General features: G+C 40.6%; 1 protein-coding gene across 1 annotated transcript in view; it reads left to right on the top strand.

Moving 5' to 3' along the window:
• Positions 1-27,687, top strand: part of RARB (retinoic acid receptor beta) — a gene marked incomplete at both ends in the record, with an annotated part of 193,169 nt that overhangs the window by 73,519 nt on the left and 91,963 nt on the right. The window contains 2 exon segments of the mRNA XM_080338653.1: positions 26,772-26,846; positions 26,849-26,869. Of these exon segments, the coding sequence (XP_080194779.1) occupies positions 26,772-26,846; positions 26,849-26,869 (96 nt within the window).

Genomic DNA, 27,687 nt, shown 5'->3' with positions numbered 1-27,687 from the left:
AGTTCTCCCTGGCCCTGTTGGGGCTGCAACTGTGTGAGCACTTCTGATCTGAAGTGGTTGTCTCACTGAAATAAACCTGCTTTTGCAGCTTGCTCATGGTTATCCCAAAGGCTGTGGGCATATGAGTCCTATCGTGGGATGACTGTTAGGGCTCTTTGCTGCCCTTCCAGCCCCAGCTGTTCTGGGCAATTCCTCTGGGGTGTTGAAAAGGGCATGGTGGTGATTGCCTTCTCCACTGGCTGGAGATCGCTGCGCTTCTTCATGTTTCTTCTGCCACCTTCTTTTCCCTGGTCATCCTCATTGCAGAGAAATTAATCGAATTTTCTTAATCAGTTCATTTGCCTATGGCTGATTGAGTCTACATTCTTGCTGGATTTGGTGTTAATACAGTTGCTCATTCCTAATACACTGGGGGTGGTGGTGTGGTTGTGTTTGTTTTTCTGGCTTCTTCATGTTAATTTTAATTTGAATTAGGTATTATGATGGAAAGCTTAGTTTTTACTTCAGATCTGTTGCTTTGACCAGGTGATTCTTCTGACTGTTTTTTTGTTGTTGTTTTTTTTCCTTCTCAAATATTTTACCAACATGAATCTTCAGATTTTAGAGTATCACTTGAAGACTATCATCAGTCATTGTCTCTCCTTGCTATGCTGGCCTTTCTCCATTTTGACCGAGATTAATGGGAACCAAGGGAACCCAACCAAGGTGTCACACAGCTCTGACTCCAACCACCACCCCTGCAGGTATTTTTTGCTTGTGGCAAAGCCATGACAACGCCCCTGGGAATGGTCAGTGGTATCCATAGGGCCATGATGAACCTTTCTCTCCACAACCATAATCTGTCCTGGATTGTCCTGCTGCTCTGAAGCACGAGTCTCTGCCGCAGCCATGGCATCCTTGCTGTGGTTGCCCAGGATTAACGTTTGAGCTCCACTGTGTTTCATTTCTTTACTTTCTTCCATGTGTGTATATTCTAGAGTTTCCTTAATGGACCTTTTCCCCACAAACACTTGAGAAGACTGGCAGCTGAAGGGCTGTTTGGACTTTTTGAGTAATGTTGTTATGAGCTTGGCTATACTATCCTGTAGTAAAAACGGCTGTCCACTATGTTTAAAGGGTCGGGGCTGCTGGGGAACGTCTGATTTATTAATGGCCTCTTTTCAGTTTCCTCCTCATCTTAAGAAGATATAAGCAGGTAATTAGCTAGTTGCCAAGAAGACAGTGGAAATAAACTTTAAAATTCCTCCTTGTAAAATGATTTATTTAACAGTTTTATTCTGACATGCGTGTTTTATGCTTTAATCATCTGTCTCTGGCTGTGAAACAGACCAGGTCTCTTCATCTTATGCTGTTAGAGGACTGATCCTATGTGGTTTTGTTTTCTCTTTTGTTGCTGGATGTGAGTGTTTATGTTGGCTTTCTGGTAGACACTTAATTGGATTGTAACTGATTTTACAGTAAAGACTGATGTCCAGTTTTCTTTCGGTCCTATCTGGATTGCTCTGGTTTCTGGAAGGAAGCAATATTCAGACATGTATCGAATTCTTCTGCTGTGGCTTTCCTTCAGGGACATTAGTTATATTTGATCATCAGTGCCAGTTGCCCAGGGTGATGGAGGTGTTCAGGTGCCTTGAGTAATGGCTCTGTCACTGTTACGGTTACTTTTTGGAACTGGAGTTCTGGTATCTGCAAATATCTCCACATGGATGCTGATAAAGAATAAAAAGACTAGCAGCTGTTTTCAGGGCTCTTCCAAACTCCTTCCATTCCCTTTCATCCTTCATCACTGTTTCCTTTGATGGTAATTCTGTTTTTCCAGTTCTCAAAGCTCGTAATCTCAAAGTCCTCTTTGAGTCTGAGCCTCCTTCAGAAGCTCACGTTAATCAGATTACTTGTGAAACAGCCTTAGTATCACCCCAATAATCTTTATAGGTATTGAATGACCTGTATCCTTTGTCAGGAACTTACGCTAGGTACACAACCCTCTTTGAGCATCATCCATTATCTGGAGGCTCCCTTACTTTTGCTTCATTTAAGCATTTTCTGTTTGTATAGGTCTCGTTTGTCGTTCGGATCATCAGAGTCTCCAAGCATCTTTCTCCTCTGCTGAAACAGACACAATACTGTGAAAAAGATTCATGTCTGTAACTCATCAGTTGCCACTTTTATTCACTGTTAGAGCAAGACCATGAATTCACCAAAAAAAGAAGAACCTCTTCCTTAAAACCGAAGCCTGGGAAGGCTGTAGTTTGAGGTGCCAAAAACTCGTATTCACAATTACACCCCCCCCCCCCCCCCGCCCAGGGAAAGCCAGATGAATTTACAGTAAATATCAGGGTTTGCATCCAGAAGTGCTGACAAACTGGCCTCCTTTTGATAGATGGATTCATTATCGCTTTCTAATTACAAGCAGATTTCCAGGTGTGTTCACCACGTTATAAATGAAACCTGTCCGTTGTTATACAGTGGTGGCCTCCGGGTCAGCTGTAAGGGATCTATAGCTCCTCTTCTGTCGTTGGACCAAATTAATCAGATGTATTTTTAACAGATAACCTTTACAAAAGTGACTGATTAATCACTTGGTAATGTGGGCTGCTATCAAGTTCATCATCTCCAAATAAAGGAAGGAACTCAGCAAGATTACAATATGTCAAATGCATCAGTCTCAGTGTGTTAAAATACTTTCAGGGCCAGATGCTACTCTTCCGAAAGGACAGAAATCTGCTACATCAAACATACATGTTTTTCTGCATCTGTGGGTCAGATTCTGTGCTCAGATGAAGGCTTTCTGGTTATGCAGGCTTGCTGTCAAATGGAGCCCCATGTGTATACATCTAAGGACAGAATTTGATCACTACAAAGTAGTGCAATTTCTACCAGATTCTGTCATTTGATTTTTTTAGAACTGCGATTTTTAAGAGAGTATTGAAAGCTGTACACATCAGTAAAACACGGCCAGTCTTTGTCTAATCCTTTATCCACCGATAGATTTAGGTGTGATTTTCTATGTTCCAGTCACTTCTTTTGACGATAAAACAGCCTGTCTTTTAATTGTGTATTGAAGAATATGCTTGACATCTTTCAAACTGAGATTAGGTTTGCAGTGGCATACCCGCGCTTCTGCTGGAAAATGAAACTAGTTCCTAATTGTCAAAAGATTAATCCTTGGCAGTCATCCAGGGCAGTATTTGCTGTAGCAACTTGGTATCTATCACAGTTATGGACCAAAGGTCTTGTCATAGATGTATTCCTGGCAGTAGGGCCAGGGCAGTGCAGCAATGCTAGCCGGGGCTCTTAGTCTCTGGGAAACCCTCTCTGTTCCTCGGTTAGTGCCCTCGCGGGGGTCACAGGCTTTAATGACTGGGTATTTCTAGAGATTGAAATATAAAGTTCAGTAATAATAATTTAAAAAAAAAAAAAAAAGGTAAAGCCCAAACTGATTTTTTTTTGGTACATCGTAGTGTTTCTTCTAGAGGTTTTAGCATTTACTGGAAGTTGGCTCCATCGATGATAATAACAGTAATATTACTGAATTGTGAGGCTTTTGTTTTCTGTCATAATCACCCTTACCTGTAGGTTGATAGTTCTTAAATTGGCTGCTTGTTTCGCTTTGTTTGTTTTTTAAACTAATGTGCTATTGAAGTTCAAAGTGGCTATAACAGCCTCTTCATCTGCCAGCATTGCTGGTTCCTTCCCTGGTTTTGAGTACTGTCTTTTTCCCTCAGTAATTCATGGGAGGAGCAGAAACAGGGGTGAGCCTTTGTTGTCCTGCAACCGGAACAGAAGAGTAGGTCAGTATTAGAAATACCTCGTATAAACTACCAAAGCTACCAGTCCTAAGCCTTGTTCTCTTAGGGTAGCTAAAAAAATGCAAGATGCTGCTCCCATATCTCTGCTTCTGTGTAAGCCACCTCTGCTGTGTTTGGGGTGATTACTTCAGTATAGCTTAAGAAAAATTCTTCAAAGGAAGTTTTATCTCCATTTTTTTATCACAGAAATGATTCAGAAAACAGTCTTGTTCGGTTCGATATTGATTGTCGCTGACGCCGTGTACCACACTGCTAGCTGGCAGGAAACTGCCACAGTTTTCAGTTTGCATGGCAGGGAAAAAATGGAGAAATATTCAGTCTGCTGCAGACTGATAGTGGGGCGAGGATGGGGGTAAGATTTAAAAACTCATGTGTGGCTTTGTTTCCTTTGACTCCCATTCTGCACCGCTGAGGTTGAAGGGATTATGGGGTGCAGGTAGGATAAGGACCTGATCCCTCACTGAGGAGTCTATGTCCACTTAGTGCTTTATAGGCCCAAGGGAAAGGGACAAATTGACAGTGTGTTCTGGCACGCTGCAGTCTGTATTTGGCACCCTGATTTAAAGCTGACAGATGTGTAAAATCATATGTAGGCAGAAAACTCCCTAGTGAGGACACAGCTGCATGTATCGATGAGTCAGAGTTACTCCAGTTGAGGCTGGCATTAATTTATATGTGGCAAATTCCCTCCAGATCATGGTTCCTGGTAGTGTAATATCCCTGAGTGTAGTTTTGGGCTCGTTCCACCCGCTCTGGATCAAACCACGTGCTTTTTGGATGTGAATGGAGAAGGCTTTAAATACGAAGCGCTGCTCTTCTTGGATGCTGGGTGAATGCCATCATACCCTCATTTAGATGTGGCAGCTGTTGTCAGTTACTTAATCTCATAAATAAAATAAGCCAAATTTCCACAAACTGAATCTGCCTTTATCACATGGCCTCCTGCAATGCCTTAAATGAGCTGCATATTTTTGTTTCTCAGGAATCTCCCTTTATAACCCACTATACTGCTTGATTATTTCCTCTGTGTTGTACAGGAAACGGTGAGTAAGTGATTAATAACCTGCCTCAGTTTTACTTTCCCCTCTTGCTACAGCCTTGTTGTGAAATAATGTGACCCACAGATGTCTGAGCAAAGCAATCCATTGCGTTAATGACAGATGCTGTTTGGGCTTGCTCAGTCAAAGTGAGCTATCGCAGGGAGATAAGCTCAGGTATTCCTGCTACTTTGATCATCTCTTTTTTTCTTCTGCATAAATTTTGAGCATGCTGAAAACTCCAACAAAGCACGACACAACCCACTCTGGAAAACAGCCTGGGGTGAGTACCGGTCCCGGGGGCTCAGGAGAGAGCTAGGAAGCAGGTTTGCTGAAGAATGGTAGAGTTAGCACTAAAAAATAGCATTCACTGCCTGTAGAAATGGCAGGAGGTATGTGAGGTGCACCACATATGTCAGTGCTTGCTTGCTTTCTCTGCTAAAAAGGAGATAATGGAAAATAAGGCCTTCACACTTAAACAAATGAAAACTCTCAGTCATACTTAATTATATCACGCATGTCACCCTTCACAATGTTTAACATTTTCTGGAGTGAGTGATGGAAATTAAAATCTCAGAGCTTGTTTTATTAGGATTTAGTTAGGGGGCTGGTTAGGGGGTTTAGTTAGGGGGATGTCTGGCAAGAGAAATTTCCCAAGAGTAACACTGAAAGAGTAGGGAAGATTCAGACTGACAGTCGTTTTCATAAAGCATGAGGGCATACTGAACCCAATTACAAGTTGATTGAATCTTTTAAGAATCGCTAATCGTTCCTACAGTGAGTCTATAATATGCTCTTCAACCATCAGCTAATGCACTGGCGTCAGCTGGGCTCCTCCTGGAGAGAGCAGCCAGCCCTGCTGTGTGGCACCGAGTGCTGGCATGTGTCACACTGGCTAATTGGGAGTGTCCCCCAAGCACTCCCCCAGATCTTTGTTTTCCTGAGTGGTTTTCACTAAGAGCATGTTTGAGTAGTGGGGAAGAAGTGAAATGATATTCGGTAGCAGCAGAATCATGAAATTGTGGTACATAAAGAAATATGATTAAGTGGTGATCCTGACCACCCATTTTATATGGCAACTTGGTGAAGGAAGCAGAATGGGCATGTGCACAGATTACTCATCGTAGCTGGTTTGACTCAAGATAGGAAAATCTGCATTTAAATTCACTGGGTGGGGAGAGAAGTGGTCATTGAAAATTTTCATACCAACTAGAGAAACCTAGAAAATGGTCTAGTGCAGGGGTGTCAGACTCAGAATCACAGAATGTTAGTGACTGAATGTCCAATCCCCCTACTAGAGCAGGAACACCTAGATGAGGTTACACAGGAAGGTGTCCAGGCGGGTTTTGAATGTCTCCAGAGAAGGAGACTCATTTTCACTGGGGCCACATCAGCCTTGCAGTTGCCTTCAAAGGGCCAAATGTAATTTTAGGACTGTGTAAATGTAACTACTCTCCTGGTCTAAAGGCTCAATAGTCTATCCATTTAGCACAGAGGTAACCAGGGATCCAACAACTATAGGGATTGGGGCTGTTGGAAGGAGTGAAGGAGGTGTGTATGAAACTTCCCACTGCCACTCAGAATATCAGTACATATCAGCATGTAGTTCCTAAGCATTTTGTTTCACATTAACTTTTTAAAATAACAAGAAGAAAAAAAATGTTAGTCATGAAGAGGAAAGGAGAAACTGAGATGTAATTCTACAATGGGCAGAAAGAATTACAGTGCCTTGCAACCCAACAGTTGTCTGCTACAGTTAATAAGTTAATACAATCCAATTCTTAATATATGTAGCCAAGGTCTTGCTCTCTTTTTGTTTCCAAAACACTGAGGGTCTTTTTCAAAGTCCTTAGCTCACGATGTCCCACTTCTGTGTTCCCTTCTCTCACCCTTACCTTAAGGAACACCATTATCTTGCAGTAACAAAACCTGAAAACTGTAGTAAAGAGTTAACATCAAGGACTTCAGCAAAAACACTGACAAAATACCCCACAACCCTGCTCTGAAGAGGTTTCTATAGAACATCTGAGTTAAGCATGGCAATTACAAAGAAGCTCAAGTGGTCTTTGCTTGAAATTGCAAATGTACCACATTGCATTATCACAAGAATTCACATGCAAGAACAGTTTGCAGATGGTTTGCTTTGGCATACTTTATGTAAACGCTCTAGGGAACAGATGGCATCATGGGTTCTTGTGGCAAATGTGAATTTATAGTGCTCACAACATGCTAAAATCTTTTGCCTGTAGCTGAAAAACAACAAAAATGAAGTGGAAACTCAGCCCTGTAAATCAGTTTGCCAGTGACTTTGCCATTGTAGCTATGGATAACATTTAGTTTAGTCTTTATTGAGAAATTTGGGTTCTTTTATTTGCCATCTACTTGCAATTGGTTACGAGTGCATGCAGTATGTGTGCATGTTTATTTGAGTAAGCATATGCAGCTTTTAAATTAATAGGCTGATGTTGGGTAAAGACTGGAAGTTGAGATCTCTTCCGTCACTTAATCCAAAGCCAAGCCAAAATTGAATTCAGATAATTCCAGTTTTCCATGCATGCATAGATTGCTCTGGATAAATCAATTTATTTTAAACAAATATTGACAAATATTGTTAGAAGGGTAAAACAACAACATAACTTAGAAGTGTGAATTACTGACCTCTCACTCATTTTGTACATGAATATGCAGTGGGATGAGCATCAGGGAACATTACTGTGAAAAGGAACAGTGCCTTCTCATTTGGATGCAAGTTGGAATTTGAACATATTCTGTAAAGAGGAGGTGTTATTTAAGAAGCCAGACCTGTGGAAGAGAAAGAAAAATGCATTAACAAACAAGGGATTCGTTGAATTCCTTTGGAATGATGATATTGAACTTAGAATATAATTATTATTGCGGTATATCCTCTAATTATTTAGATGCTTGTAAAAATTGATTTTATGTAAACACAGCTTGTTCTAAACCAGCCAGGCCTTTGCAGCGAACATAAGTTGTTTAAAATTTATTGACCTGTCGTTCACATGTGTTACTTTACTAGCACTTAATGGTCTGTTTAGATAGTCTTGGTGTGTATGAACTCCCAGTGCGCTACTCCAAGCACCACACGTTGACAGGTAGCTGCCATGTAGATAAAATAAGGGGCCCTACTCCAAAGCATACAGGGACACACAATCATTAGTTATTTTCTAATCTAAAGCAGGGATTTCCTCAGCGGCCAGAGGAAAAGAAGCGTTCTGGGTTTGCATTATCTTTGCAGCTGAATTCGGCCCTAAGTCCTGAACCAATATGCAGCAAGGCCAAAAGCAAACAAGCAGGAAATCCAGCCTTGCACCAAATGGGATTGATTTAAGGAGCCTGAGCTTTGAGGGTTGCATTTTGAATGCATCACGTGGATAGTGGCTGAGATTGGAAACTTATTTGGTCCTTCAAACTCTCCCAAAAGATTGAAGACTGATAATGGAAAGGTAAATTACTTTCGTAATAGATAGAGATCACCTTAAAAAACCATTTGTGGTAAAACTTGCTGTGGTGGGGTTTTTTTTTATCCTGTGTATAAATAAAGCTGTCTGAAAAGAAAAACTAAAACAACAAAAAAAGCATTACTTCTTACAGTGCTTATTCTCTGCTGGCTCAAATGTGATTTCTGTACTACTTTTTCATAATTTTTATGGCTCCTGTTTATTTTGTGAGTTGAGATGATTTTTTTTTTTTTTAATTGTTCAGGTCTTGTGAAAAAATGACGCTAATTATATGTTATGGTTCAATATAGCTCAAGTTACTAGTCAAACTTTGCTGTTCTGTTTCAACATTTATGAGCCTGAGTATTTTCAGAGACCACCAGTTTTTCTGGTTGCTTCTTGTGGTTGTGAATCAGCAGCATAGTTGTCTTAGTTTGACACAGGCAGGGGTTGCATCTCTAAAATCTGCTGTTGGAGTGTCATCTGTCCTGCCCAACTTAGTGGTTACCAATGTGTCTATGATCTGTGAATACTTGGCACCTAAAAAGGTGTTTATATTAGCTTTAAATGCCTGGTTTGAAAACATTGGCCTAAATTCATACTAATACTACATCATGCTATCTGAAAAGCTACTCTTAGAATGCCTGTGGCCCTGGGAATCCAGCATCAAATTTTTCATAGGAAAATGATTTTGTCAGTGTTTAAATATTTCATAGGGTTCTTAAGTAAAGAATATATTATGTTACTGTTTTCTTTCATATACGCAGTTGCGTAGTTGTTTTACTGCCTTCATGTCAGGCCAAGTTCTGCTATATTTGACCATCAGTAACTCAGAGTAACTATTATTTCCAGTGGATTTACATCTGTGTAACTTGACATGACATCTACAATATGGATAAGAAAAATCAGTATCAAGTTTCATTTGCTGCGGCAATGAAGATGTTTATCCATCCACTTTTCAAACTACACTGACTTCCCTATAGACTGAGCAATGCCAGTATCCTTAACTCTTAAAAACAACAAGAACAAAGACCTCACAAGTCTTAAATATTTTGCTCCTGTGGAATTCATTTGGTTTTGAAAGCATATGAATTTAAAACATAAATAGCTGTGGAAAATGCTTCTAAAAAAAAAAAAATTGCCTATATAATTGTGTCTGTGCTGTTTTCCACTAACGAAGGGTTGCAAATTTTCTTACTAGCCATCCATTAAAATAAGTGATTAGTACTTTAAACAAGCAGGCCATCCTCTACCTGATATATTTGAAAATCATTTATCAGCAATGGAAATGCCATGTAGACCTGACAGATTATATATTTCAAGATCAGAATCAAGTTCACAAAAATTGTTTAAAAAAATACTTTGAGAAAAGTTCTTCTCAATAACTCCATCTTATTCCTCTGCAAAATATTACATTTTTGTGCTTAAGTTTCATATTTCTTTCATAGTTTTTGCCCTAGGAGTAGCGTGATTACTCAGGAGGGTGTTTAAGCCAGGGCTGTCAATCTCCAGAGCTGTCTTATTTTGAATAGTTTTATTTAGTGATAAAGTATTTGCCGTCAGTTATGCTCACTAACAAATGGTCTTATTTTAATGTGCTGAACATGAGCAAATCCCATTAAAGATAACAAGCTACAATAGTGTGGTGCCTCTAGCAGGTTTAGGTGGACCTGTTAGAGGTCCCTTTTACTGAAAGCTACATGGTTGTGCCTCGTTTTGCCAGCTTTTTCCTCTTTGAATACCAGGTATGTGCTGAAGTTGACATTCCAGTGCTGCCTACTTTTGGGTGAGACCATTGAAAGGATTTCATTCTTTTGTCTGTAGTGCTCAGCTCTCTGCCAGTCCATCATGCTGCACTGTACCCTGCGTTGTCCCTGGGGGATGAAGGGTAAGTGCGAGGACTGGCGGCCTTTGGCTCCTTGACTCTCTGGGCCGGTGGTGGGAGGAGGCTGGACTTCATGACACCTCCTGAGGAGCATAACCCATTCCTTCTGGCATCTTGGCTAGGTGACCAACATCCTCATCCTGGAAAAAGTCCTGTCTCCATCTTGACAGAGGGCATCCAGGCGAGGGTAAGGAGTGCATACTAGACAAATTAAAAAGGTTGCCTTTTTGGCTAAAGTTCTTCTTTTAGCTAGATAGGGCCAAGGTTAATGGTGACTAAGATGGCTATCTAATGATTAGACAAAATTGAGATTGAGCTAATGAGAGAAGATGGGGTGGGCTAGGACCTTCCCAGAAGGGAATTTGTTATTTGTGTGATAAACTTGGGCATCTGCATTGTCTCAACACTGAACTTCAGGGGAAATCTAGCAATTTTTACTAAACAGGGAGGCACTTACATTACTGCACCCTTTTTAATAAGTTTTTATGAAATGTAAGTAACCAGTAAGCTCAGTTCCACTTCAATCATAGAATCGTTTTGGTTGGAAAAGTGCTTTAAGATCACTAAGTCCAACTGTTAACCTAGAACTGCCAAGTCCACCTCTAAACCATGTCCATAAGAACCTCATCTACACATCTATTAAACCCCTCCAGGGATGGTGACTCCAGCACTTCCCTGGGCAGCCTGTTCCAATAACTGACAACCCTTTCAGTGAAGAAGTTTTTCCTAATATCCAATATAAACCTCCCTGGTGCTACTTGAGGGCATTCCCTCTCATCCTAAGACTTGTTACTTGGGAGAAGAGACCAACACCCCCATGCTACAACCTCCTTTCAGGTAGTTGTAGACAGCGATAAGGTCTTCCCTCAGCCTCCTTTTCTCCAGGCTAAACAGCCCCAGTTCCCTCAGCTGCTTCTCATCAGACTTGTGCTTCAGACCCCTCACCAGCTTCATTGCCCTTCTTTGAACTTGTTCCGGTGAGTTTGCCAATGGGAACATTAAGAGACATCCTGTGGTTGCAGCTGAACTCTGAATAGGTGACCAGAACTCCCATGTGATAAACTTTCCTCCTGGTATGCTCAAAAGGATATTTTCCTAACTTTGAACTCTTTAAGAATGTCATCAAAAGAGTCCTTGCAGTACTGGTACTGAAACCAAGCCCATTTGGGATATAGATGCAGGAAAGACAAACAAAAAGATCTCTTTCCCCAGTTTCCTCAGATCTCTCTCTATATCTCAATTCAAGAAGAGGATGATGTCATTGAATGCACAGACTTCCATAAATGCTTAAATATTAGGCAATACAAAATAACACAAAATGTCTGTGTTTTTAGTAGGGGGTGTTCTACAGGAAGGCTAATGGCATCCTGGGGTGTATTACAAGGGGGGTGGTTAGTAGATCGAGAGAGGTCCTCCTTCCCCTCTACTCTGCCCTGGTGAGACCACATCTGGAATATTGTGTCCAGTTCTGGGCCCCTCAGTTCCAGAAGGACAGGGAACTGCTAGAGAGAGTCCAGCGCAGGGCAACAAAGATGATTAAGGGAGTGGAGCACCTCCCTTATGAAGAAAGGCTGAGGGAGCTGGGTCTCTTTAGTTTGGAGAAGAGGAGACTGAAGGGTGACCTTATTAATGTTTAGAAATATATAAAGGGTGAGTGCCATGAGGATGGAGCCAGGCTCTTCTCGTTGGCAAACAATGATAGGACAAAGGGTAATGGGATCAAGCTGGAACACAAGAGGTTCCACTTAAATTTGAGAAAAAACTTCTTCTCAGTAAGGGTGACAGAGCACTGGAACAGGCTGCCCAGGGGGGTTGTGGAGTCTCCTTCTCTGGAGACATTCAAAACCCGCCTGGACACGTTCCTGTGCGACCTCACCTAGGCGTTCCTGCTCCAGCAGGGGGAATGGACTAGATGATCTTTTGAGGTCCCTTCCAATCCCAAACATACTGTGATACTGTGATGTTTGAGTAGCCAAGGATGGGGCAAGCAAGTGAGACAACTGGAAACTTCCAGAAGTTTTGGGCTGGTCCTGAAGGTAGTTGATTAGGTTTCTTGCATGGGTCCAATGAGGAGGTCAAAATGTTGCATAAGCATTGCTAGCCAAATGGAGCCAGTTCTTCCTCCCCCAGACTGGGCGGTTCCATAGACAGCAAAGAGGAATCATGCAAGGACTTGGGCGCTCTCCTGAGAATGCTGCTTGGAAAGAGAATGCTTGTCACAATTCCAGCTTTCAGCACTTCTCATGGGTTTGAAGTCTCACACCTAGTCACACAGGCTGTTTCTCTGCTGCAGGGTGATGAATGGTCCTGAGAGTCAGCAAAAGCCATAGAAAGCTCTTTGGCCTATGTGGTTCCTATCCGTGTTGTTGGTTAGAGCTTGGATGCTGCAAGGGTTCAGAGGCTATCAGAGAAACAAGCTGTGTCATGGTATGACCCATGGTGGTGTCCTGTGAGTTGTCCATACTGACTGCTAGCTCTCAGACCTGCTCTCCCCAGTGATGCCAGGTGAAGTTCAGGGTCCAGCTGAGTGAGGAACTACCCCATAGGTGTCCCCAAGCCAATGTCGTAATGTGGCGGAAGATGCTTTGAATGCAAGCTGTGTCTCAGGGCTGGCAATGAGCTCTGACCCATTGTATTTATCAATGTAGGTACCGCCAAGGGGAATTGCTGTGCCTGTGCACAGACCCTCTGGAATTCATGGGTAACAGTTTGTGCTAAAATGTTGTTTGGATCTAAATTCCCAAAAATGGTTGGAGGGTTAGTTGTGATGCAGTGTGATGGCTACATCTTGGCTAAGGCTGATAGACAAGGCAAGTGTACTTTGCTAAAATACAACAATAAATATCCATATATTTTCTTGTGTCTGTGACAGTGTAGAATACTGAGCAGAACTTTTTTTCCTGTGTAGAATTGGCTATTGCCATATGGTCGCTAACAGTTGAGAGCTAGGTCAGGTATCTTCACATGAGCTTTGAGTATGCTATCATGATCCTGAGTACAGATCTTGAGGTGGGGGCAGGCAGGGTGGACATGCCACCTTTAATAATATTCATGCTTTCCTATGTATTTAGAGATCCTTGTGTCTCTTGTTAGATTTAGATCCCACATCTCTAAGCTTTTTATTAAAACTTTTCTGGAAAAATCTTATTTTCCCACATGGAAGGCCTTTTTTTATGAAGATATGCTTGTGGTCCCATTGGCAAAACCTTATTAGCAGCATTCAGAAAGCTTCCCAACAGGAAAGCCATGAGCCCTGAAGCTGTGGCTTTACATATATAGTCATTCCCTGTTCCTCCTCCACTATTTGAAGGCCTGTAAGATCTTCCTCTGTATTGTTTTTAGGATTATATTTGTTAAGGATAGTAAACTGAGGGATAAATCAGAGGGATTTTGTGATCACCAAGATTTACAATCATCATTATATTACATACTTGAGTAGGGTTAAAATAACAACTCAATTTTAATTTAAAGGGGAGATGGGGGAGTATATAAAGAATACTCTTTTATGTAGTTACCTTGTAAACAACAACGTGCAAGATTGCACAGCTTGGACAGTAATTAGTAAGGAATAGAAAGCTTGTCTCAGAGTGTTTTCAATACCTTTCTGTTGCAGGTCCTGAATTCACTTTAGTATTCTTGAATTACTCAGTATTAGTAGCCCTATAAACGTAAAATAAATCATAATACTGACATACAAATTAAAAGGCTTAGTAATAGTACTTTAGAGTATTTGTTACTTATTTTTTAGTTTCCTAGCCTTTCAACATACCAGTCTGGTCATGTTTGTAGGCCATTCTTCTGAGTCCTTAAAGCTGAAAACTTCTTAAATGCAAACTGAGTTGCTCAATTGACAGATGAAACTTAGATAAAAAGAAGAAAAAGGTTTTTTAAAGCTCATTGTGAAGTTGAGAGATTTGACAAAATTATTTAAGATTCTTCCCATACTTCAATACTTTTCTTTAAGGGTGAAGGATACGATGTGGAGCCTTAATAAAAACCCTTTTATTTAAAATCATCACTGCATCCACTGTGACTTAGCTTTGCATCAGCCATCACAGACCTTCCACTTTGCCATACGGTTGCCCATGGCAGGAGCTGCTGTGAAGCTGAAGACCTTTCCAGGATGAAGTCCTGCCTCAGTGCTCAGTGTAGCGTGTGTTAAAAATCTTCTCTTTGTACGGTCAACAACGCTAATACACAGAAGGCATTCAGCCACCAACAAGACCTGCTGTAATGAGGAAAGAGCACGTGAGCTTGTACTTGGCATTTCTCTGCACCCTCGCTGTCACCGTGCTGTAAGTGGTCCCATCTAGGCCAAGAGTAATTATTAGAAATGTGTTGTTTCCTGAAGCAGAGTGCAGACCGCACAGCTCTGCAAAAGGCTGAGTCTAAACCCAAGCAGCAGGCATGCGTAAGGTCATGTTGGGATGAGCTGGGTGTTTGTACATTCAAGGGAAATTTTTAAAAAGTAATTAAATAAGCCACCTTTGGAGTCTAAAGTGTGATCTTAGTATTAATGTTAAACCAGGGGCCAGTGAGAGGCTTTGTGAGGGTTGTTTTGGCCTTGTATAATGGAACTGATGCATTTTTGGAAAAAGGGAAAAACCAAAGAACACAACAATCTGATTCCAGTAAAGGACTGTGTTCATACTGTAAAGGTGCTACAAATATTCCCAGCATAGGCTTTATCTTTTCCCAATGAGTGATACACCAAAGCCCTGAGTCTTCATAAAGTCTGAGCATGGGACATTCAGATTCAGGATCTGACAGACTAGCAGAAATCTTACATGCCAGTGCAGGTCCCAGTTCTGAACTTATATTTCATTTGATGAGTCCAGATCTATTCTAGAACTTTGGAGAAAGCGAGGCACGCTCTGAATATCTTAAAATAGTTTAAAATCATGGGCTGCCTCTGCATTTCTGTGAAGGACATAATGAAGTATTTTTTGCTCTGGACCCCATATGATCCTTTACTAAAGTCTCTTGCTTCCAGTGTTTCATATCCTAAAGAGGCCTATTAATGACATAAAAAGCTTTGCTTTATCAGTTGACGTCCTGTGGTTTTTGTTGTCATTCTACTGTCTGTTTTCCTGCTTGTCATCTTTTCTTCCTCCTTTAGTTGGGTGTGTGTTTGAAGTTAGTTTTAAAGGAATAAAATTACACCCCTTTATTTACATAGCAGCTGTCAAAGCACAATATTCTGTTCTCCAGAAGTAAGCACACGCAAAAAATTCATCCCCCAGTTTGCTATCTTGAAATTGCAGGGACTTGGGTTTTCTAAACCCTCCTCCTTTTTATCAGTAATGATTAAAAGGAAAAAATTCTGCCAGGAGCATAAAACCTCTACGTTATTGTCACGCTGGTGTCACTTGCTAAAGCCGTGTAATAGGTTTGTGGGAGAGACCTTCAGAAGAAAGAACCATCTCTGTATCTTTCAGTGGGAACTTGGAATAGGAAAGCTGTGGCTTAATTCCTTACGGTGTTTTCTTGGCATCAGCTCTATTTCCCCAGTTCTTATTCAGGCTGAAAAAAGAGGGCTGTTTTGTTGTGCTTTTGCAAGAGAGTAAAATAAAATTAAACTGTGCTTTTCTTTTTAATACTGGGAGCATAATAAGGTCACTTAAGAAAAAGAAAACCGACTAGTAAGCCTGGGACACCTCTCATTTCTCTAACAGCTACATAGTGTGTGCAGCTGAGAGGTGCCAGTTAGATCCTAGCAGGGGAGAAACCACTTTAGTTTGTTTGGTTTGTATATGGAATAACATTTTTCTTGCCTTGGAATACTTGTTTGTCATCACTCGCCCTTTGTGTTTATGTTCTGCTTGGAAATAGTCTCCGTGCTGTATATGCATTTGCCAGGATGTGCACATAAACAATGTTCCATTATGGCTGGCTCTGCATACTCCTTATTTACACCATATACATTTGGCAGTAAACATGTTGGGGAATGACAGAGAGCAAACTCTTCTAGGCCCCTTTTTTCAGTTAGTCCAGACTTTCTGCCATATGCTTGCTGAGGTCCCACTTCTATTCATGTTTTTATTAGGTAGAAAAAAAGTGTCCAGACTTCCAACAAAGCAGCTTTTGTGTTCTCTGTCAAAAAAAATCTTCTCCTATGAAATGTTGATAGAAGGACCCAGAGCCTTTGTGGGGGTGCAGAGTCTGAATAGGCCTGTGGTGAAAGCCTGGGAGGGGAGAGCAGGGGAGCTGGGGTGCAATTTTTGCTTCTGGTGCGCCGGGAACAAATATATTTCTTTTCCTCTAGTTTTCCATTTGGCAACTGGAGTTGTACGCCTCATCCTGATGCTCATTATGAAGGCGATGTTTTTAAAGCGTTAAAAGCTTTCAGAATTTTAGCTGAAAGAGAGGAGAGAAGCGAAGTACTGTTTAGTGTACCACTAAATGGAAGTTTGACTTGGAATATATGCTGTTTAGTAGAACTACAGAGCCATGGTAAAAAAGTTTTACAGAGGCATAAATCATTTTTAGTGACTCTGTGCTTGAAAATTTTCAGATTAGATTTTTTTTCTCATTGATTTTGTATTTGGTTAATGATTTCAGTCCTGAGATCATAAAGCTATGTAAGATGTAAAAGATACGGGAAAATATCTTTAACCTCTACATTTAAACTATGTGTTTCTTTTGACATTGAAATACTGCAATGACCTGGTAATGTTTTCCAATGTTTTAATTTTTGCTGATGTACAAAAATATCACAGAAGAGCTGATTCGTAATTATTACACATAGTATTGCATAAATTTCTTCCTAATTAAAAAGCTTCTAAATTCTGAATAATCAATTTATGAAGGCATATGGTTTTGACAAATTATGCATTTAATTTCTAAAGATGTATTAGAAATTTGACCTGCAGCTAGTTAATTATGGTTATAGTACTGATGCAGTAATACTGGAGATTGATATAGTGATGTGGTTGCAAATTTATTTTGATATCATCTACCTTAGTAGCAGGATGTGAGAATACACCCATATTTTTTTGTATCATCTTGTTTATTATGCAGAAAAGCATTAGTTTAATGAAGAACACAAATATTTGATAGGTGCGTGTTGGCATTTATATGAAAAGATACTTTCAGCAGAGCATAAGTATATTGAACCTAGTCCTTCAGGTTTTGCCCTTTTAGAGGCTACATTTCCAATGGTGTCAGTGATAGTTGTACATGAATAATGATAATAAAATATGAACTTTTTTTAAAAAGTACACAATAAGAAATTAAATTGGTGCTTAGTAATTAATTCTAGGACCATAAAAAGTATTTTTGAAGTACCTCTTTTTGGACTGATCTCTCATCCACTATAATGGTAGTCTTAGTTTTATAAAGCCAGCAGAGAAGTTATTCAAGAAGAGCTTTCAAGATACCACGCAAGAAGCCAAATTAAATAATAAATATAATTTAAAATGATATCTTTCCATCCCATCTGGATTTACAAGTGGTCTATGAGAACCATACGAAGAAAATACAGATGAACTTTTAGAGTGTAAAATGTTTAGAGAAGTGAGGCATATCTGAAATGTGTAGGTAGTCCTTTTAGTAACAAACAAATATTACCTATTTTTTAAAGCAATTAAGAAAAAAAAGAAACTTTAACAAGGTTCTCTGTGTTATTAGAACAGATTAATTTCTGGTTTCTTCTGGTTACTCCTGGCCTAAAGGAGGGCTCAGGAGCTGGTACTGAGCGGTGACTGTCCTTCATGAAGACGTGTTGGTGGGAGGTTTCCATTTGTGGGAACAGTGGGTGAGAAGATGACTTGGTTTAAGGCTTTTCTGCTCTGAACCTTCAATAGAGAGTGTCCCTGGGTCTTACAGAGGAAAGGAAAGGTGAAGTATTACCCTGCTTGTCTGAAATGGGGCAGTGTCAGTAGTGCCCACCCTTCCTGCCCTGGGTTAGTGCTCGCAGTACCATGAGTCCAATTTTGTTTGTAAAAAAAGAACGAAAAGGAGAAATGAGATAAACAGTTCTCCCTGTGACAAGAAGACGATCACAAATAAGAGATCTGACTGATGTGATATATACTTATTTTCTCTGCTGGAAGCCTTGTAGCTCCTTTTTCCTAACAGTAGGCAGCTGGGCTCACAGCAGTGAGGAGTGGCCATGTGAGGTGTCCCCTGAGTGAGGACATGTGCCCGTCCTGGGGGTTTGTCTTGCTCTCTCGTAACTGGGGAAATTAATGAATGGGGCTGAATTATAATGTTTTAGAAATAGAGAGCTTTAGGAGTCTTTGTCCTAGATTTTGACATATTTTAGATTCAAACTGTATTATTCCTGATAACCAAGAGAATAGGAATAGTGCTATGCTAAATGTATATAATATTTGTGCTTATATTTAATGTATATACTACACAAATGTAATGCAGTTCTAAAAACAAAATAGGTCAATTGCTGTAATTAAATAAACTGGGATTATGATGTAATTACTTGATGCCAGTAATTAGAAAGCACTATTAGAAAAAAAAAACAGCTAGTATCATAAGATTTGCAGGATTTATTTTTTTTTTTTAGGAGTTTACAGTAGCCAGCTTGTGCAATTTTGGGTGAAAGCAACACATTCCCTGATGGTGAAAAATTATCTTATAGATTAATTAAGTAGTATCTCTACCAGATGAGAACTTTTTAATGCGTCAGTAATTATCTAGACAGAAGTCAATGGGCAGGCAGAATTTGGGTGAAAGAGCCCATTGGTACTTGACAAATGCAGTCCAGAAAGGATCCACACAGACTAAGGCTGAACCATTTTATGAAGAACATGTTGTATGTTTTGCATATGTCACAACAGCTGATGATAAAAATATAATTTAGACTGACCTGAACTCCCTGCATCCTCTATTCATTGTACTGTCAGCATCCCGTGGTGAGTCAGATAGCTTTGCTTTTACCCTCGTAGCACTCCACTCATTTTTTCCAAACAATTTTTGCAAACCTATTAAATTATTCTGAAGCAGGATGAGGAAAAGGCCTCTTAAATCACGCCAGAGATGTTAACTGGGAAAGGGTTAATCTGCCCTCAGGAGTTGCTGTGTATCTGGGTCCTGCTGGGAGGGTCAGGATTTCCAGCCACTGAGACTCAGCCCGACAATACAATGCATCTATCTTGTGTTTCTTACGTGTTGTCAGTTATTGGAGTTTTTCTGAACTGGAATTACACTCCTGCTCCTTTCATCCTCTCCTACCAAGTCTTTAATAATTGTATTCCATACCAAAGTTAGAAAATAACAGTACAATGGTGTGCATTTGTCCCTGAAAATGTTGCTTTTGACAACTCTGAGTAGCGTGTAGAAAGATCTCTCATGCACCAAAACTAGAAAACTTTTAAAAGATGAGGTTTCCTAAAGAACTTCAGAGTAGCACATGCCTTGGTTTCCTTTCAGCCCTCTAGAAAGTCTTCTCCTGCCTTTCTGTTCCTACCTGAGCAGACAGACTTCATCTCATGTGCTTGGGCAGAAAGAGTGGCTAAATGCCTCAAATTTAAGCTGTTCATTCCTGTCTGAGGTATTTCAAGAAGCCAGTATTGATTTTCCCTGTGTCCTGATTAGACTCTCTCTTTAGCTGTTCCTCTTCTTAAAGCCACTCCAGGCTTGACGGCTGAGCCATGAGTTCCTTTATTTCTCCTTTAGAAGAGCCAGGTGTGTTTTCTCAAAGTCTCACAGCGCAAGCAAAGCCTCTGTGGTTGTGCCAATATATTTGTATGGAAGAGGTGGCACTTCTGAAGGGGTTTTTTTTCTTGTTTTATTTTCTTTTTTTCCTGGAGGAGATCCACCCACAGTCCCTTTGAAAGCTACTGATAAGATGAGGGAGAGACTATAGGCTTGGCCTGTAAAAACACTACTTAGGAATCTCTGCTTCAGCTGTTTGGTTCTGATAGGAAGCAAAAGAGTGGAGTGGTATTTGTCAACATGTCGTTCAATTCCCAGTAAGTTTTACACTTCACTTAGATCTTTGTGCCTCATTTTTTCCAGTGAGGTTCTGTCTGATAATTTGTACAGGCAAAGCCTTTCTTACAAGCTTGCGCAGTCCTGCCTCTGAGTGACATAATAATCCTGCATTGTTCGGCTAGCAGAATAGGCTTGAGTATCAGTGGTGTGCACTTGTACTGTTAGCAAGTCTGTTTTTGAAAAAATAAAATAAATCATCAAGTTGTAGACAAATTTAGGAACCCTGCAGGTGAACTTCAACATTTTAAGGTCTTTAAATAAAATTTATTCACTCTCTTGTCATTTGTTTGAGTCATTTAGGATCTGTTTGAAGATAACATGAGGCTGTACTTTTTAAGGAGAATTCCAACACATTTCTCAGAATTGGGAGTATCCGTGTCTCATTCTTGTTACAAAACCTCCTGTGGGTTGAGGCTTACTTTCCCTGTCCATCAGTCTTGATAATTTCTTGAAGAAGTCGGGCCACAACCCTGTCTTCTGACATATGTTTTGGAATACTTCATGCCAAAGGCAGAATGGATGGATGCAGCAAGGGTGAGATCTCGGAGCCATTTTTGCAAAGGAAAGAGTTTCCTTGCACATGTTCTTCTTTGCATGTCTCCATATAAAGATGGGTGAAGTCTGTTCTTCAGATAGCCTGATAAGAACACACAGAAAATAGGCATCGCATGAATGAAAAGCCTGCTCTTGAAGACATTTGCCCAAAAGCATGAACGGATTAAAAGGAATGTGTTTTTTCAGTGTGACGGTAAAGTCTATGCAGAATTGTTCAGTCAGAAGAAGGCTCAAGATATCAAAATGAAGAATTCTTGTCTGGTTTAGACAAACCAAATTTGATAGTTTTATACACCTGTCAAACCTGATGTGCTGCATTACATGCTTAGAGATTCCTTTGTGTGTCCTTGACTACATATATCACAAAAGGTCCCAGAAGGGCAAAAAATTTGTGATACTGCAGAATTACTGGGGTAATATGCTGTTGACCACCATAACCTTTAACTGCACCCCAACTCTGTAAGTCATTCTTGATTAAAGCATGTGTGTCAGTCATGATTCCATGAGTGTGGCTCTTATATGCCTGGATATTCAGTCTCCTCCCTGGCTCAATATGTGAGCCTTGCAGACTGAGGGTACGGGAATTTTCAGATCTATTTAATCATATGTGACTATCTAAATCAAGTAGTTTGAGACTATGTAGATTTTTCTTTGTGGACTTAAATTGCAGAAGTCAAGTAGAATTTGAGGAATGCACCAAAGAACAATTTAATAGGTGAATTTTAGTAGAGTTGAAAAGAGAAAACACCTTACAAGAGTTCTCGACTGGACATCGTTCATGCAGCCACTGCTTGTTCTGAATGCAAGTGGAGTCTAATCCAGCCTGAGTTTTGCTGGCATCTTGTCTATGTTTGAATGTTACATTGGTATAACAATGCAGGGTGAGAAAGTGATCTTTCCTTTTTGAGTTGTACCTGCAACAGCACAACTGTGGGCAGAGTTACTGTAGTACAAAAGGGAAATACAGATTCCCTTACCTGCTCAGTAATAGCTACACTGTGATAACCTGTGTGCTTCTAAAACTGACCTTGTTAGCAAAGTTTACTTTTCAGGCTACTTCAATAAATTTACAATGATAACAGTGTTCCTGAGAGGACGTTTTCCCTCAGCTTATTCACACAGTATTGATGCCCCATCACCTACAAAAGAAAAGGGATGCCAATTTGCCAAATACTATCTCAGCTCCTGGGTAATCCTACCTCAGCTACAGCAAAAAGTCATGCATACTGTGCCCAAACAGAGTGTGCAGCTGCGCGATAAAACGAAGGTGTGATTGCTTTAGGGCAACAGGCATAGTAGAGGTTTTGGCATAATTACCAGGGGATTTCAGGTGGTGTCACCATAGTAGTCCCTGTTATTACCTCCTCCAGCCAGGTAGCTGTGCTGGCGCATTTTCCAGTCAGTTCTTCATTTTGCCTTTAAAGATGCCCACATGTAGGATATTGGACTGTTCTTTCAGTGTTCAGTGTAGATTTAGGAACTAGTGAAGCAGGAATTGGATTATCATGAATATGTGTGTCAAGCTGCCAAGCTGTGGATGTATTGCAGTTTACACTAATGGCATAAACCAATCCAATCTGCATCGGGATTTATGTGACCAGAGCCGCATACAAGGGTGGTTTGGCTCTTGCTGGCCTCTGGGATCTCTCTGTATGAGTTGCCCCTGCAGCAGTGCATGAGCACAAAGTTTAAATGCACCTTAACTCTGTCTTAAGTTAAACACGGTTTAAGTAAGGTTTGGTCTTTGTTAGGATATATGTCTGCACTGAGCTGCAGTTCCAGTTATTCCTCAGTAACTTTGGTCTTTTGCTACAAGAAAGTCACTAGCGCTGACTTTTTGCTACGAGTTTTAAGCTGCTGTTAGTGAACCTCTAGAAATACTGTTGTCTTGATTTTTATTCTGATTTTGGTTACAACTAGGGTTGCAAGTTTTCTGTGTTTGGAACTCCACTTATTCTGCGTTTTCTAGTGTTATTTATCTACACATTGTGAGACACCTTTCAGGATATCAGAACATCAGGAAATACTATCCTGTTGTTAAGTAACTTTCTATTTTTTTCCCTCACAAAAAAAAGGCAGAAACAAAACAGTTACTTGAATAGCCTTTTGGAATCTCTATTTTATTTTTAATGGAGCTCTGTGCTCTTTTGCCTTCAGCCAACCATGAGCATATTGGGTATACAGGAAACTTTATTGTTAGAAGTAGTACTCTCTGCAGTTTAATATTCAATATTTCTTCTTGCTCTTCTGCTCTTTCCTACATCTTGCTTCTACTTACGTTTTATAGATCTCCCAGCCCTCATTCTCCCTGGATTATATAAGGCAACGTGTCAGTGCCATGCATGGCACTCCAGTTACCTCAGCATTTCCATTATAACTCTATGGTTTGAGGGATTTATAGGCTAGCAGTAAAAATCTCTTTCTTGGCTAAACCTTGAAACAGCAGTTTCTGGTCATTTAAAAAGAAAACAAAATGAAACAAACTTTTTTTTTTCTTGTATTTTTTTTTTCTTTTGTATTTTTTTTTCTGGCAACCCTTTAGCAGGGGTATTTGCACGGCAGGATCCTCCTAAACAGCAAGTGTAGATTGAGTCTGTAGCCAATTTTTAATGTAATAATGCTTTTTATATCCTTCAAAAATGCATGTCATCCCCTCTTTAAGCACATGATGTCATTGCCTCTTTGCCAACCTTTCTGGAGCCTACAGCAGTCAGCCTTTGGGGCCTCAGAGAGGTGCGGTTTGGTCTGTCTTTTCCTTTATTTGCAACATGGATCAGTTTTACAATGCTTTTTAAAAACATTTATCCTTCTTACTCTCAAAGCCCAATAACTTACTATTTCCTTCTGTGTCATGGATCTACAAATTTATCACAATCCAAAAAGACATTGGCTATACATGAATATCTAGAATATCAGGGCTATTACCAAAAACAAATTCGGAAAGGATATTAAATCTCATGCTTTAACACTTAAGTGACTTGCTGTTAAGGAACAGGCTATTAGAGGACCTATGGGTGAGTTATACTTTGCCAGTCACTAGGGTTTCTGGTATTTTCCTTAGGAAGATCTAGTACCAGTCACTCTTAGAAATGGATTACTGAACTGCATACACTTCCAGTTTTATCATATAGGGCAGTTCTCTTCCTCTGACTCTGGCCCAAAGGAGTGTAAAATGCAGTATAGATTCTAAGAAATGTGGTCGTGTGCTCAACTTTGTGGAGATGAATTATTTTTATAGCCTTTAGGTTAAGCCATCAGCTTTAAAGGCATCTCTATGAATACATGTCCACTGACTAAAACAGACAAAAAGCTCTTATTGGTAAGTGACTCAGGCTGGTTACGTACCCAAGTTCTGGATCTGGAGCTGACTAACTCTGCTTTTCCCATCTAAAATAAAATACTGCTCTGCACTGAACAGTCTTTTGCCAGTTGCTGTTGTATTTCAGACCTGAAGTGATTCTTCCTGTTATGTGCAAATCCCTGTTTCAGTCATTGCAAGCTGTGCATGGTAGCATACAGCAGTCAGAATAAAACCCTTTCTGACTTAATGTCACTGTACTTCATGTTTTTCCATGTCATTTGTGCCAGTAATTTTACTGTTTTATTTTCTTCAGGGCAATTCTTACTCAGGATTGATACCCATTTCCTCAGGTCTACCTCAGAGTTTTATATATTCAGCCACTCTCTTGTGACCCAGTGTTTTTCTTCCCCATAATCTTTTGACATCATTCATGTGCTTGAGACACGAGGAAAACATCCTGCAACAGTAAGAAAAATACATGTAGTGAAAGGGGATTCAGGTTTTCAGATTCGAAACCCTCTATGACCAGCTGGGAGATGGGGAGGGGAGAAGGCACCAAGGCAGACAAGTACTGTTTCATATTAACATCTATTCTCAATGAAGAGGTAAAAATCAAAGCCCCTGTGTGTGAGGCAGGGTTAGTGAACTGCCAGTGATTCTCCCAGCAACTGACACAAAGGAATCTGTGAGTATCAAAGCTGAGGCAGCAAGCTTAGTGTCAGCTCTTGCCTAGGGAGTAGAAGAAAACATCACTTTGTCTCTGCTTTCACTGCTTAAACACACACATCATTCACTAGTAACCATTTACTCTGCTGTCAAAACTGTTTCAAGAGAGTGCTACATTTGATTAATAGTAAAATACATGCATTAAAAAAAAAAGTCCTCTTCCCCTGAGGTACTTCGTTTCAGATAATTTTTGCATGTATTTCTTAATTTTTCCATCCTATAAAAATGCCTGTAATATTCCAGGAGTACTCTGTTGCTTCTAGTAAAGTCGTTTTTATTAGAGCGCCCAGTCCACTCAGCTTAATTCTAGTTAATGCTCTCTCAGTGAAGCATATTATGGAATCCTCAGCCTCTTGTACTAACGAAAAAGTGACCAGCACAGACGTGTGCAGTACATGATTCATAGTGCTGCTTTCTGAATTGTCCAGTGGGTAATTGCAGTACAAAAACCAGAGAAACAGATGTAGACCCTAAACCTTGGCTGTAAATTTTTGTTTTATGATTATGGGTTTCGAATGTGCTATGTCACACTGACAAATGTACAGTAACACCAAAGGAAATAGATTTCTGACTTGAACTTTTGCTTTTTATTTCACTTGTGGCTAAGAATATGTTTATTGTAAAGTTTCTGCCATCACAGTATGAGAGAAAACAGATCAAAGAGGTGATGTGAAATCACAATTTCTTCGCACGGATAAAATGGAAGACATTGGAGAGCTGTTGCCTGCTCACACCTATATGGGAGCTGGGTAGGCATTTAAAATATGTGGCAATACTTAAAGTTTCATTACATTTGAATTAGAGAGCTATTAGTTATTACAATAATTATGGTTAGTCCTGATCTGAACTAGAAAATACCTAATTTTATGTATGTAGGTTTTCCTGATACTCTAAGAAAAACAATACCATACTATTTCGGAGTAAAGTATGAGATACATAAATTACTGTATTGTAGAAATGGTATGCAAGCAAACCATTAGGCTATTTGAAGAATTTGTTAATTACATGTGGTTTTAGTAATAAGTATAAGCATTAGCACAACTATTATTCGTAATAAAACATGATGAGCTACCTGGGTCATTCAGATACAGTGAGAAAAAGCAATCTTTTTCAATTCATATGCAGTTAAGCATGACTTCCTGGCATTTATTTTCAGAAGCTGCCAGTCTACATTTTGAGGTACAATGAGCTGCTTTTATTTTTAAATACAGTTTTATAAGACTGCTAATGGGATAAACACAACTGTATTTCTGTTTGTTTGATTTTGTTTATTTTAACTCACATGGGCAATATGTTTTTCTTGGCATAAGCTTAAACTGTTCAGAGAGCCTTGGTCCACACAAAATGCTGTTTTCTTCCTAAATTGGAGACTGAAAAAACATACTGTGTTTTGTATCATCCTTTCCAGTTATTTTTGTGGCAACACATTACATATTCCTAACTTCTCATGCATCCTTTGTTGCCTGGTTAGAAAATATTGCCTTTTAATTTAGCTTTGCTACTCAAAACAAAGTTGTAGCAATGTAGCCAGCCGGGATTTTAACAAAAATTTGGCCACTTTTCCATTTGTGTTTTTAATACAGCAAACGCTTCTTACTGTGCTGAAATGGTTTAAACAAGCCTTCCCTGAAGAGTGGCTTTTTGGATAAATGTGCGCGGTGTATAATTCTTGGATTACAGAGTGTCAGGGGCTTCTTCAGCTGGAGGAGCTGGGGCTGGGAGAGGACACCCCAATGGACCAGGAAAGTCCTTAAAAAGATGCTGTTAAGCTCTAGTGGTTGTAACTCTTCTGCCTGGAGGGAAGACGGGAAGAGAAGCTGCCTGCTAGAGGGACAGCCGGCAGGGAAGGAGGCTAGAAAAGCTTTCGTTTTCATCTCTTCAAACGGATTCACTTCCAGTTTGCAGCAGATCTTTTTGCTGCCTGCTGGTTTTCAACGTGGGTATATCAGTTTCAGGGAACAAGTGTGTGTGCTGTGTGTGGTTGGTGGCTTTTTTTTTTTTCCCAAGTTCTTGAACCTGTGTGAAAAGTTTTGTTAATACAATCTGCAGGCATTGTCAGAAAGCTTTCGGTTCATCAAAGGACTTTTTGTGGAGAGGGGACACCGCATCCATTAAAGTGGCTGCGCTGAGCCAGTCTCTCAGAGCCAGTCTCTGCCCAGCATTTCTTTATGGTCACCATTTGTTTGCCATGTTTGCGCACAGCGTCCCCTGCTACGCCCGACTCCCCTCTTGGGCTTTTCAGGCAGTAATCTAGGGTTCTGTTTTCCAGTTTCCGAACCCAAGTTAGTTTTGGGGTGGGAAACAGGCTTCTCCGTGCCACGGGAGACCTCGGTCCAGGCTAGTGCGCAGTCTGATGGGCCTGAGGTGACTTGGCTTGTTCCCTTAAAATCATCATGTGCACAGGGTTGTTGAGCTCATGACTTTACAGTGGGGCAGACAGAGCGTTTCTAAGCTGTTGTTTTTCATTTTTAAAGTGTCCATAGGAATAAGGACTAGCAGAGGGTCCTGATGGAGTCTCCTTCTGTGAGCAAGACTGTGCAGAAGGTGGTAATTTACCTAAAAAGCAGAGGGCTCCCTACTGGCTTGATGCAAATGGTGAGCCAGCATGGTGCTGGTTGTGGCACGCTGGCCACAGAGCTGGGAAGGCCTTGACACCTTCTCCTGCCTCAGGGGAGGGCTGCCGGGAGTGTGACTTCTCCGAGACCTCTGCGGGTGTTTTGGTGGGAGCACCCCCATGCCTTCAAAATGGCTGTGAGGGGGCAGCCAGGGCTGCCTGCCCTGGGGAGGGGGCAGCCGCAGTCTCCCCTCCTGGCACCCTGAGGTGGGTCCCTTTCCTCACGGGCCTGCTCATGGCCTTTCTCCCCTATGAGAAGCTGGGGCTCATTAGCCCTCTGAAAGCTGATACAGCCCCTCCAGGGCCAGGCGAGCAGCCCTGGCCCCTCTCTGCTAATCAGAGACAGGCAGG

This window comes from Nesoenas mayeri (genome assembly GCF_963082525.1).
Source record: "Nesoenas mayeri genome assembly, chromosome: 2".
In the NCBI taxonomy this organism is placed as follows: domain Eukaryota; kingdom Metazoa; phylum Chordata; class Aves; order Columbiformes; family Columbidae; genus Nesoenas; species Nesoenas mayeri.
Note: the sequence above shows the minus strand (reverse complement) of the source record. Positions and strands in the feature narration are given on the sequence as shown.